The sequence below is a fragment of the Alosa pseudoharengus genome, unplaced genomic scaffold, assembly GCF_046254945.1.
Source record: "Alosa pseudoharengus isolate Yale_2024_CS ecotype anadromous, Long Island Sound unplaced genomic scaffold, YU_APseudo_1.1 YU_APseudo_1.1_scf_12, whole genome shotgun sequence".
NCBI lineage: Eukaryota > Metazoa > Chordata > Actinopteri > Clupeiformes > Clupeidae > Alosa > Alosa pseudoharengus.
This window is the reverse complement of record NW_027468587.1, coordinates 2863459-2876394: the sequence shown is the minus strand read 5'-3', so window position 1 is coordinate 2876394 and position 12936 is coordinate 2863459. Positions and strand designations below refer to the sequence as shown.

Below are 12936 nucleotides of genomic sequence, written 5' to 3'. Positions count from 1 at the left end.
TGTTTGGGAATAATATGAACTGAAAGGGGATCGTATCTACTATGAAAGGAATGTGTTTGATGTCTTTAAGCAGCTGACAAATTATAGAAAAGAGCCCTTTTTCCCTTCCAAAGTAACTCATCCACCTCATAAACAGGACCAAGTTGAAATAAAATGGCTGATAAAATTCTCAGTAGTTTCGCTCATATTGAAGCATGGCCATATGTGTGACAGTAATGTTAAGAGAGCATCTGTGAAATCTCTCTACTTTTGGCTGTGTAACAATGACATCCCCTCATGATGTGGGGTCCAAATTGCTCTGAGTCATTTTATGCTGTTATGATTCACTCATCTCGGCCCAGTGGAGATGTATGGATGTCACAGCTTCCTTGTTAAACCTGTAGCCAGATTAAATATCCGAAATACTAAATGGTTAGTCAACTACTGACTAAACAGATGCATTCGGGTATTAATATGGTTTAGGTAATGTTGAAATGTTACTGTTAAGCAGAATTGGTGCATTGAACAGATATTTTATAATCCACAGTTTAGAAACTAAAATGTTTTGTTGTTATTATTAGGAGTCTGTAAATGCTAGTGACCAAAATCTGAATCTACAGAATTGAGGAGAATATATCCCAATCTTTTTGTCTCTTTTCTCTTATTGTAAATAGTCACAATTTGCACAACAATCTGAGAACACAATCACAAAAAATTGTGTTTTATGTTGAAGAATGTTGTGTTCAATTAAGGACAAAACCCACAGAGAGATTTGCCATGTAGATCAAATCTTCAAATAATCCCAGTTTGTTATGGTTGTAATTGATACACTTATATCAGTGTTTCTCAAACTTTTTCAGACCAAGGATCGCTTAACCAATAAAAAAAAAATCATGGACCGCCTAGCTAAAAGTAGACCTACTTCAACAGTATATTACACAATAGGCCTACTCACTGAACCACCTTACTTATTGTCTTTGCACCTTACTTATTGTGCCAGAGGATTCATAGGATTTAAAGTAGTGTAGCTTACATAGGCTGTGTTGCAGAACTGTTTGGATTTACATACAAGTTGGTCAACATTGCTCAACTCATATATATTATATTTTACCACGTCTTTGAGAAACACTGCCTTATACAGTACAGGCCAAAAGTTTGGACGCACCTTCTCATTTCAATGCGTTTTCTATGTTTTAATGACTATTTACATTGTAGATTCTCACTGAAGGCATCAAAACTATGAATGAATGCTATTAAAGTTTTTTGGCCCACAGATGAATATTTGTCTAGTTATGGCTTGCTGAATATGGTATTAAATTTAAAGAAAATAGCAACTTTGAAGAAACTGGAATATAAGACATGTTTTCAGTTATTTCACACTTTTTAAGTACATAATTCCACATGTGTTCATTAATAGTTTTGATGAATCTGCAATGTAAATAGTCATGAAAATAAAGGAAATGCATGGAATGAGAAGGTGTTTCCAAACCTTTTATTTGGCCTGTACTGTATAAACTCACAAATCAAAAAGGAAATTTGTGGGGCCTATAATGTCCCTGGCATGCACGTGTAGGGGCAATGGCCTCTCTCATATTCTGACCACACTTTTCACATTACGGGACCTGCAGGGTTGATGGGCAGACGTTGTGCAACATGGGCTTTGTTGCTGTAACAGAAACTTGGTGGCGTAACTCCAGGAGGAAGGAAGAGGCTGCCTGATTGTTTCAGCCAACAGGCCACTTTGATGCAACATTCGGGGAACAGATTCAGAGCCTCTACAGAGTGAGGCAAAGCGCTGCCCCTGGTCTTGCTCAGCCTAGATGCCAAGAGTCCTGTTCCACAGGGTTGACAGTATGTTATAGTGTCATGGACCACAGTACACTTTTCTTAGTTTCATTATTTTTTACTGTTTAAAAGTTTGCTGAAGGTTTTTCTTCCAACGTCAGACGAATGGAGAGGTTTCGTACATGTAGTTTGTTTCTCACTGACTGTTTCATCAGCTCGTTCTCGGTGTAGATTCGTTTGTAGTCCTGGCAGTGAAGATGCTCCTCTGGGCCAAGGCTCTGTTTCTCCTGGTGTTGGTGGAAGGTTACCGAGACAACATGTGTCCACGGAGAGGTCAGTAACTCACACAGAAGTCTTCAGTCTACGGACTTCAACACATGTATGGTGCATATGGTTTATGCCATGCTAAGAGTAACAGTGTTCCTCAGTAATGATATCAAAAAAAGCAAATATGCAAAAAAGAAAACAACATTTAAAACTCTAAACATTGAATCTTTTGCTGGGTGCTGAGCTGATTGTAGCAACAGTACCATGTCAATAATAGATAATACTGATAACAGGTAAACATAGACTTTTATTTTATTTATTTATTTGGCTGACGCTTTTTATCCAAAGCGACTTACATATTTCAACTGTTACAGGGGCACAATGGTGGCAACCAGAAATCAAACCCAAACTTTTTATTTTTGTCTAGATATTTGTGTAACTTCTGTTACATTTTCATTTGCATATTTTGATGAAAATAATCTAATTCCGGAAATGAGAACCGCAAAAAGAATATATTGTGCTGATGTGCACAGTCTGCCAAATGTTCCTCTTTTCTTTTTAGTCAGAAATCTGACTTTGTAAATTGTCCATCTAGCTACAGTTAGCAATGTGTTATTTGAAGAACACAATAGAGCTATGATTTTTATTTTCAAAATTATACGAATAACATATTTGTACATTCATAAAAACCAAAGTTAAGAGATCAGATTTACTCTAACTTGCTTTTGTAGTTAGTTCCTTATTCTTAAGTGTGTGTGTGTGTGTGCGCGCGTGCGTGCGTGTGCAGAGGTGGACGAAGTACACAATTTCTTTACTTAAGTGAAAGTATAGATACACCTTGTCAAATATTACTCCAAAACAAGTGGAAGTTGCTAAGTCATATTTGTACTTATGTTGAAGTACATAAGTACTTGATTTTAAAAATACTTAAGTATTCAGAAGTAGCCTACAAGTATTTGTCCTTTTTAATGTATTGTAACGTAATGTTATTTGTGCCACTACAGTAATAGGGTATCATTTGGTAACTCATAGGACTTACAGTACATCCAACAAAAACATTTGACCCATTTTCATAACCTTGCAACTGCTCAAATGGATACAATAATATCATGTAAATCATTATTCATTCTCTGTTTACAAATCTAAAAACATTTTGGCAAATACAAAACCAGATAACTCAATTTTGAGTAGATTATTTATCGTTTAATGACACTAAAAATCTAGCTATGTGGTGAATGTCAGGTGATTGTCTAATTTCATTCCAATTCCACAATGGTCAGAGGATAACCTGGTTAACACCAGACCACTTCTCAAGTCTCAATTGCAAACAGGTTTGTGTAGTTCTCCCAGGCTACATGGAGGATGTTCTGATGAAGAATCTATTACCACAGCCAATTCAACCAAGTTCAAATTGAACTATTGAAAAAATGAACTTCAAGATGGTCGATCACGTGAGTGCGTGCGTAGGCATGCATGAGATTTGGCTTTGGACACAAATAAAATAGCCATACCATAGGCATAGTGTTGAGTGCCATCACATGCTTTTCCCCTTGAGCGCTCTGAGAGAGGAAGAGAGAAGGGGTCAGAGGAAGAGAGAAGGGGTCAGAAGAGAGAGGGAAGGGGTCAGAGGAAGAGAGAAGGGGTCAGAAGAGAGAGGGAAGGGGTCAGAAGAGAGAGGGAAGGGGTCAGAAGAGAGAGGGAAGGAGGGATGAAAGAAAGAGGAAGTGAGAGGAATACTTGTGGGTACATTTTGTAAGGCTGCTGTTTTCAGTTTATCTGAAAATGTCACACCCCCACATTTTGTACCACACACACACACACACACACACACACACACACACTCTTACACACATAGACACGTACATCTACATTCTTTCCCTCTCCACCACCCCTACTACCTTTGAGACATGAAGATGATTCATGCGTGTTGTTTTTCTCTTCTCTCTGTGGCTTTCTCAGATCCAGCTCGCGGGGTATTGGTGTTGACCCCGGGCAGCCAAGTCCTCCTTCATTGCCATGGTGATGTCATTGTTGACAGAGTGTTGAAAGTCCGGGGAAAATCTGAGAGAGCCTTCATTGGGGCTTACCAGCAAAACACGCGGACAACCTCAAATGAGGGCCACAGGACGCAAACGGCAGAAAGCTCTACTGTAACCTACCAAACAGAGACAGTGAGATTGACATATCATGAAGGAACCTCAGATGGAACCTCAGATGGAACCTCAGATGGAACCTCAGATAGAACCTCAGACAGAACCTCACATGAAGAATACCAGGAAGAGGACGTGGTCATCCCCACTGGCGGACACTATGATAAAAACAGAACCACATCTGGAGCTCACCAAAGGGAGACCGGGAGAACATCCACTGAAGGGTTCCGTAGAGAGACAAGTGGAACCTCTTCAGTGGGAAATGATGAACACACAGACGGAACCCTACCTGGGGAACACGAGAGAGAGACGGGGGTGCAACTCCGAAGAGAAATAGGGGATGCCCCTGAGAATGAGCCAAATGCAGAAACAGTCCCATCGGTCAACCAGGAGGAAGCTGTCAGCGCAAGGCCACACGCGTCGTCTAGCAACCAGGAGGAAGCTGTCAGCGCAAGGCCACACGCGTCGTCCAGCACATCAGGATTGGGCTCCACAGTGGTCGCCACGCCTCCTTTGCAGGATGATGTCACAGCAGAGGGAGGAGCTGTGGCACTGGAGAGGCGGAGTTACTGGACTCGGAATGGTGTGCTGGTGCTGGGCAGTACAGGGGTGAGACCTCTCACTCTGCCTCTCTTTGGCCTCATGGATGTAGGAAATTACAGCTGCTACAGACAGGGGGCGCTGATGAGCAGTGTGAACATCACACTTGGAAGTGAGAATGTGCACACACACACACACACACACATACACACACACATACTGTACACACACACATACACACACACACACACACACTCACACACACACACACACACACATACACACACACATACTGTACACACACACATACACACACACACACACACACACACACACACACAAACACACGTCTCATATTCTATTTCTCATAAAATACTAAATAACAAATATTAAAGCAAAAGAACGTAAGCTAGTTCTTTTTCTTTAGAATAATGGCATTGCTGTTGTGGACTGTAGCAATGTTGTCATGGGGAGGAGAATACCCTTTTTGTCAGTTTTAGACAACAAACTTGGGACCCCAATATGTTGAAAACTGCCAAAAGGGGGAATTCCTACATTGTGCTATTTGGTTTGGTAGCTAATTGTACACATACGCCCATACATACCGGTACATACAAACCTGATGTCACTCTTCGCCCCCCCCCCTCTCCGGCAAAGCTCCGCCAGTGCGTCCCACTCTGTCATGCTACAGGAGGTCACCTGGGAGCAACATCCGCTGTGATTGGACATCGCCACAACCCGTGGTTCCCATTCCCAAGTGCTACATCGTGCTGGAGAAAAGGTGCGTTTCCACCTGCCAGGTGTGGCTGGAAAGAATATGTTATTCTAATGTGTATAATTAGCATAACCATAAATCATACAGCACCATAAGCAAACATAACCATAAGCATAACCATAAATCATACAGCACCATAATTATGCAAACATAACCATAAATCATATAACACCATATGCATATAGCCTACTGCAAATTATATCATTGGGATTTGTAATCTAGCTAATCTGCCAAATTTGGCAAACTGTAAAAGTAATTCATGGTGTTTATTTTGCGTCCTGCACTGTAGCCGGAGTGCCTCAGTAGTGAAGTGTTCCTACTCTGTGTGTGTGTGTGTGTGTGTGTGTGTGTAGCCGGCGTGCCTCAGTAGTGAAGTGTTCCTACTCTGTGTGTGTGTGTGTGTGTGTAGCCGGCGTGCCTCCGTAGTGAAGTGTTCCTACTCTGTGCTCTACTCCCGCTGCTGGTGTGTGCTGGAGGCTGTGGGGATGGACAGGAGTGTGTACACGGCCAGGCTGTGTGTGACCAACGCGGCCGGCAACGCCACAAGCCCTGAGGTCCGATTCACCGCAGAGAACGCCAGTAAGATCTCACTGCCCCATCTCTCCACCATTCTGCCCCCTCTCATCTCATCTCATCTCTCTGTAGCCTCCATCTCATCTCATCTCTCCGCTCTGTAGCCTCCATCTCATCTCATCTCTCCGCTCTGTAGCCTCCATCTCATCTCATCTCTCCGCTCTGTAGCCTCCATCTCATCTCATCTCTCCGCTCTGTAGCCTCCATCTCATCTCCATCTCATCTCATCTCCGCTCTGTAGCCTCCATCTCATCTCATCTCTCCACCATTCTGCCGCCTCTCATCTCATCTCTGCCCTGTAGCATCTCATCTCTGCCCTGTGCATCACCCAGGGGTGCTACACATCGGTGGTGGTTAGTGAGGTTCCCCCTTCGCTGTAAAGTGCTGGGTGCCTTGATAAAACAATATGTAAATGCAATTTGTTGTTGTTGTTGTTTTTGTTTACTAAGTGGGTGCCTGTCTGTCTGTGCAGTAAAGCCAGACCCTCCGGCCTCAGTGAGGGTGAGTGGGGTGGAGGGCGGGGAGAGGATGCTGGGCGTGGCCTGGTCTTACCCCACCTCCTGGAGGAGGGGCTTCTACTTTTTACGCTTCCAGCTAAAGTACCGACCAACGCACAGAGAAAAGGTAACGTGTGCTCACCATATCATGTAAACCTGCAAGCCTTGTATTAACACCCGATCTGTATTACTATGTGTGTGTGCGTGTGTGTGCGTGCGTGTGTGTGCGTGCGTGTGTGTGTTCACCATATTATGGTAACTTGCAGGCCTTGTAATAACACCAGGGGCCGTATTCACAAAGCCTTTTATCTTACCACTAGGAGTACTCCTAAATCGCACTAAAAGATTTTAGCTTGGAGTTTTCTCTTAAGGGTTATTCACAAAGCCTTTCAGACCTACTCTTAGTAAGGAAAAATGACAACTCCTAAACTAAGAGTGAGTCTTCGTTGCTAAGGATGACGTCATTACTCATGCACGAGCTTGACTGAAGTGACTACCTTGATTGGCTGACAATTGCAATGCGGAAATTCCAAACACCTCCCTTACGATGATGAGTGACAGGTCTGAGAATGCGTGCGCTACATAAGTGCGCAGGACGGAAGATGATGAATAACTGAATAAAAAGGCCTAAATGAATAAAGCGTAAGGCAAAACAAATAGCCTAGTAGCCTAATGAAACATAGGCCTACGGATTGATGCAGTATCTTTGCAACATTATCAAATTAATCTGTCACCATATGCCTACGTTTGCAAAGAGGAGAACATTTTAATTTGATTCACAATGAAACGTTACGTTTAATTTACATGTTAACAATGAGTAGTTTTGGTTGTTGTTGGTGGCGTTATTGCATCCCTTTTATGAATGCAAAATTGTTCCCTTGCGATTGGAAGCTCCTGTTGCTGCATAGGCTACGCATTTCAAAACATCGCAACGTGAAATGCCACAAAAAGCTGTTTGTGAATAGGTCTTAGTGAGTTAGGAGTCCTCTCGACTTCTTTTAAGCTGTCCCAGACTTAGGTGCTACTTTTAGGTCTAAAATGCTTTGTGAATTACTTTTAGTGAAAAAAAATTAGGAGTCCTAAAGTTAGGAGTGACACGCCCATTATTTTTAAGAGTTGCTCCTAAATTCGCCAGTTAGGAGCTACTTTTAGCCTTAAAATTCTTTGTGAATACGGCCCCAGATCTGTATTACTATATGGGCTCTCATTCGCATTACACTGTCTTGCACAAACTCATGCTAATTTAATTACCATGACACTCCCCACCCACATCATCTCTCTCTCTCTGTATTTGTGTGTGTGTGTGTGTGTGTGCGTGCGTGCGTGCGTGCGTGTGCGTGCGTGTGTGTAGTATCAGACAGTAGAGACTGAGGCCCAGTCCTGGACCATCACAGATGCTCTGCCTCACACTGACTATGAGCTGCAGCTGCGGGCCAGAGAGGAGTTCAGCATCGGCCGCTGGAGTGACTGGAGCCCACCTGTATACGCCCGCACCTGGACAGGTGAGAGGAGCACACACACACTCTCTCTCTCTCTCTCACACACACACACACTCTGTCTTTCTCTCTCTCTCTCTCTCTCTCACTCACTCTCTCTCTCTCACACACACATACACACTGAGGGAGGAATCTGGATGAAGTAATATGAAGCAGACTACATGTACATTCATATATTAAACACACGCACACACACACACACACACACACACTGAGGGAGGAATCTGGATGAAGTAATATGAAGCAGACTACATGTACCTTCATATATCAAACACTCATACACACAGGTAGACAGATAGAGATAGACACACACACACACACACACACACACATACATACATATACACACACACACTCCATCCATTTTGTTTTGGCATTCTAAGAATATCCTCCTGTTTCTCTCAGCAGCAGTTCTGGAGTTGACTACCCCCTCTCAGGACCCTGTGTGGATTGAGGAAGGCTCTGGGTCTGGTGAAGACATAATGAGTAAGCAGTCACTGGATGAATTTGACAGGGGTCAGATACGAAGGCCACTGCGAGATCATCTCTGGCCATTTCTATGTTGCCCAGGGTACTATTTTACAACGGTGCAGCAACACTTCACATCTTCAGCTGGTTTTCCGTATTACGGATCAGTCATCAGATGATAGAGTGGTGTTCTTACACCAGACTAGGGGAAGAGAGGGCAGACATATCTTTCTCTTTCTTTCCCTCTTCCTTAATCCCTCTTTCCTTCCGACTCTCCACAGCAGATGCAGCCGTGTCCGAGGACTCGTTTGACATGTTTGGCAGCGTGTTTGGCGTCTGCGTGCTGGCGGGAATGGTCATTCTGCTGTCGGTTTATGTGTTCAGGTATTGACCGCTGCTTATTATGGGGTGTGGCCATTCTGCTGTCGGTTTATGTGTTCAGGTATTGACCGCTGCTTATTATGGAGTGTGGCCATTCCATACTCCTATGCTAATGATGCTAAGTCTTTTGAAGCTGCATCCTTTTTATAAGACTTTGAATGTGTGTGACTATACTTCCCTTTATCTGTATTTTCTGTCAAAATGTCAATCATCTCTTTCTCATATTTTCTCTCTCCTTCTTTTTCTCTGTCTGTCCCTCTCTCTCTCTCTCTCTCTCTCTCTCTCTCTCTGTGTCCCTCTCTCTCTCTCTCTGTCTGTGTCCCTCTCTCTCTCTCTGTCCATCTCTCTTTTTCAGACACAGGATGCGTTTCGCGTCCACGCTTGGTAAGTTGGGTTCAGCCTCAGTGGCGCCTCCTGCTGCCCGTCCCCAGCCACCCGCCCTGGAGGAAGACAAGTCTCTGATGTCACCCGTCAGCCCCACGCCCTCACAGGTCACTTTGCAGCATCAGCTCCCCCCTGTACAGGAGGACAGTGGCCAGAACGTCCATTTCCACAACATGGGCTACTTTCTAGTGCCCAAGGAATGAAGATGACGCAAAGGACTGAAGAACCCTTTGCTGATTCGAAATGAATCCAACCGTTTCAGAAAGTTCATACTTTACCTCTGTACCTGTTTACCTCAAGTTTGTACTTAGTTTTTCATGGCTTGGTTGTGGTCAAATATATATTTTTTTCAGCTTTCTATCTGAGTGAAATGACCCTGAAGTGATAGCAATGCTAAAAAACTGGTAAGATTCTCTCAAGCCTAAAGAAAGGTGCTTCAATGCTTCCTTTCTCATCTACACTGGGCAATCCTTTACTAAGAAAATGATCCCTGATAATGCGGTCCCACAATCCCTTGCTGTAGCAGCACTGAAAGTGACACGCCATTTGGCTATTCACAAAAAAAGAATATAGACAATAAAAATGTAAACAGTAAACAAACAACCAACATAAACTATGTCAATATTATCAGCCATTGCATAATTATGTAGCCTAGTGTAAATGTCAGATTCTCTCAATAATGCATGTCCTTTACATCTTTCCTGAAACTTTCTTGACTTCCCTTCTTTATCTAGGTCAAGAAAAAGTGCTTATGAAAATACATAGAATGTAATTTTTTGACTATTCAACCTCAGCCTCTGTACAGTATATTATCATGTGTATGTGTTACAACTTTATTTTTTATTGATGTCAGACAATAGTCAATAAAGTATTTTGATACAAAAGAGTGTCTGTATGATGTGCTGTCTGATTCAAGTTAATATACCAGATCTTAATTGTGATGTCCAGGGGCGTATCAAGCTTTTTAAAAGTGTGGGGGTTGTGGGATAGGAAAATGAAACAATCTTGCCAAATTATAAATAACTCCCTACAGGGACGTTGTAAGTATTTTCTGAGAGGGGTGCGGACTATATTGGTGTCTGGCAGTTTCTACCCCGAAAAAAAATGAAATTCTGATTGCTATACACACCATAATGCAGTTTGGGAGGGACAGAAGAAACAGCGCCCCTCATATGTGTGGCTCATGTGACATGTAGGCCTACATGATCTACCTATCACTTCACTATTTGACACTACCCTACATGGAGACATATCTCATGTTATAAATCAAGAAATCATTTCAGAAATTATGTTTTGTGCATATGGGTTAGCAGGCTACAATAAATTGCCCTAACAGACAGCAGCCTAATTTCGAGGTATCACTAATACCTAAATAAATATAATAATAAAGAATACAGAACTGTAAGCTCAAATTCAAAAACGTTTGAAAGTCTACCCAAACATATGCAAAGGGAATAAATAAATTGTGTTGCATATAGCCAGCTTAATTAATGTCAATTTAAATATGATTAGCAGTTTCTTTTTCCATTAACAGTTACAGGTTGTTGTTTAAGCTATTGTTGCTTCTAGCCCACGTTACCTAGTTTCACTTGCTGCAGGGACACACACATTGCATGAGCGCTCATAAGCGTTCTATTTGAGTTCTACATGCTGGAAATCTTAGTTCTCAGATGTAGAACTCAAATGTGTATTGACGCCTCCGTTTGTAAGATCAAAATAAGATTTTCTAAATGGAACGCGATCGTATTTAAGATCTCCAGCACCGGCCATAACTTAATTTCGCGTCTACGTGGACTAGTAGGTTAATTGTTGAGGAGGCCCATAGTTTGAGAAAAGCTGCAGATCATAGACAGAGAAGGCAAAATGCTCTGAGAACAGTATAGTAGCCAAGGTCTTTCTGCACAAACAAGTGCCTTGTTGCGCGCACCCCCGCTTTCACTTTGACTCTGCATTTATACATTGTGACGAAAACTGTCAGTCAGACAGTGAATTTTGGTTTACTAAATTAGCATAATGCGGTAACAATTATCATTTAAATTCTACCTGAAATCTGCTCACTGCAGACTTTATAATGCAGACCCAAGCAGCAGCACCTTGAAAGATGCACACTTTAAATTTGATCAGAGCGGCTCTCACTGGCTAACTTGATGTGATTGGCTGGATGACCATTCAATCAAATCAACAGACCTATTTGTGTCTCTTTGTGTGTGTGTTATGGTAGATACGGTTCCAACTCTTTACGGGAGCGTTTATTTCCATATTTTACTTTCATTTTAATCTGACAAAAAGTGTGGGGGATAGAATCATGTTCCAGCAAAAGTGTGTACAACACCCACATCCCCCGCGCTTGCTACGCGCCTGGTGATGTCATAGTTGTCTATGATGTATTACCACAATTCATTTGCTTGGCGGATCAACCAGTGGCTACTTGGCTGACCACCACCAACACCCATAGTTGGATCAACCATACTACACCTACTATGGTAATAACTCCTTGGCTTGAATATATTTCATATTGAGAGAAACAACCAAAAACAGATTAATTTAATAGGTTTCCATGTCCTGTGGCTTCAACATGTTTTTAGACTTTTAGACTAGCTATGATTTTAGGGATATTGTAAATATGGATACTATGATATAGGATCATGATTAATTTCATACTGCAATCTATAGCTTCACACTTCAAATGATGGAATGAAAGGTTAAAGGCTTGAGTGTTCAACTATTTCTCCATTTCTCAATGTTGTGAATTCAAACCAGTGCCTTCATACAACACTGTAGACCATGGAGAGCAGGCAAGTGTAAAATGGCATTGCTGACAGGTAAACACTGTTGGTGTTGCAGTGCTTTACAATATTGATACAGTATTAGTACATACTGTATCATCCATTTCCCATTATTTAATCCATCATTTGCTCTCTCTCTCTCTCTCTCATTTCCTCCTGAAGGCCAGGCTCAGTCACCAATTCCTTCTCACACTGATCCTTTGCAGTACTCTCAGGAAGAGCTCAAGGTACACTGTTAATGGAACTGCAGAGTACTCATCTACCAAACGTATGATTCAAAAGAGCATTTGCATTTCAGGGAATGGTATTCTGTTGTATGAGTACACATAGGTAGGACAGGTATTCATTCCTGTTTTATTTTACTCATTTAGAGGTACCTGTAAGATCACATCAGATGGCAGAACATTCTGACACTGGTTCCATGGAGTCATATCCAGAGGAGCTTATGGTAGGCCTAATAACGGAGAACGCTGATTAACCACTTTTGATTATAATTCTAATCTATGTAACATATTCCTAGATGCAGAAAGTAATTTTGTTTGTTTGTTAAACACAATCAGTCAATCTTATGGAAGTGCTATTGGTTACACAGTTGTCAGACCTGTCTTTGTCTCTAGATATGTCCTGCGGCCCGCGGGCCGGATCCGCCAAGCACTTTCATCCGGCCCGCCGAGCATTTCATTTGGTTATCAGGCTGCTCGCTATTTTTTCCTGCGAGAGCGACGACGTTGGTTAGCTTTACTGCAAACTGCGTTTCACTCTCCTTAGAGAACGTTTACAATGTAAATGTCAAAACATCATGATTCATGTTAAATAGAGATAAAATCATGTTAACTCTTCGTTATCTCCTTTGCA

The 12936-nt window shown here is 42.2% G+C and overlaps 1 protein-coding gene across 2 annotated transcripts; it reads left to right on the top strand.

The window, feature by feature from the left end:
• The first annotated feature begins 1591 nt into the window (after positions 1 to 1591).
• Positions 1592 to 10179, top strand: LOC143118694 (uncharacterized). Of its 2 annotated transcripts, none has more exons than XM_076279755.1 (9): positions 1592 to 2097; positions 3991 to 4893; positions 5379 to 5502; positions 5906 to 6075; positions 6542 to 6693; positions 7918 to 8068; positions 8468 to 8548; positions 8812 to 8914; positions 9267 to 10179. In XM_076279755.1, the coding sequence occupies exons 1-9, from the start codon at positions 2022 to 2024 to the stop codon at positions 9496 to 9498; spliced, it is 1992 nt and encodes a 663-aa protein (XP_076135870.1). In that variant the 5' UTR covers positions 1592 to 2021; the 3' UTR covers positions 9499 to 10179. The 2 variants fall into 2 exon arrangements, with proteins under 2 accessions (XP_076135870.1, XP_076135871.1); XM_076279756.1 differs by having other exon boundaries at positions 1593 to 2097; positions 8471 to 8548.
• The last annotated feature ends 2757 nt before the right edge of the window (positions 10180 to 12936 follow it).

Bases quoted from the DNA above. Each gene is read 5' to 3' on its own strand.
- LOC143118694 (XM_076279755.1), top strand. From the start codon at position 2,022: ATGCTCCTCTGGGCCAAGGCTCTGTTTCTCCTGGTGTTGGTGGAAGGT. The intron at 4,894-5,378 runs GTGAGAATGTGC...TCTCCGGCAAAG, and splicing joins TGTGAACATCACACTTGGAA to CTCCGCCAGTGCGTCCCACT. The intron at 6,694-7,917 runs GTAACGTGTGCT...GCGTGTGTGTAG, and splicing joins GACCAACGCACAGAGAAAAG to TATCAGACAGTAGAGACTGA.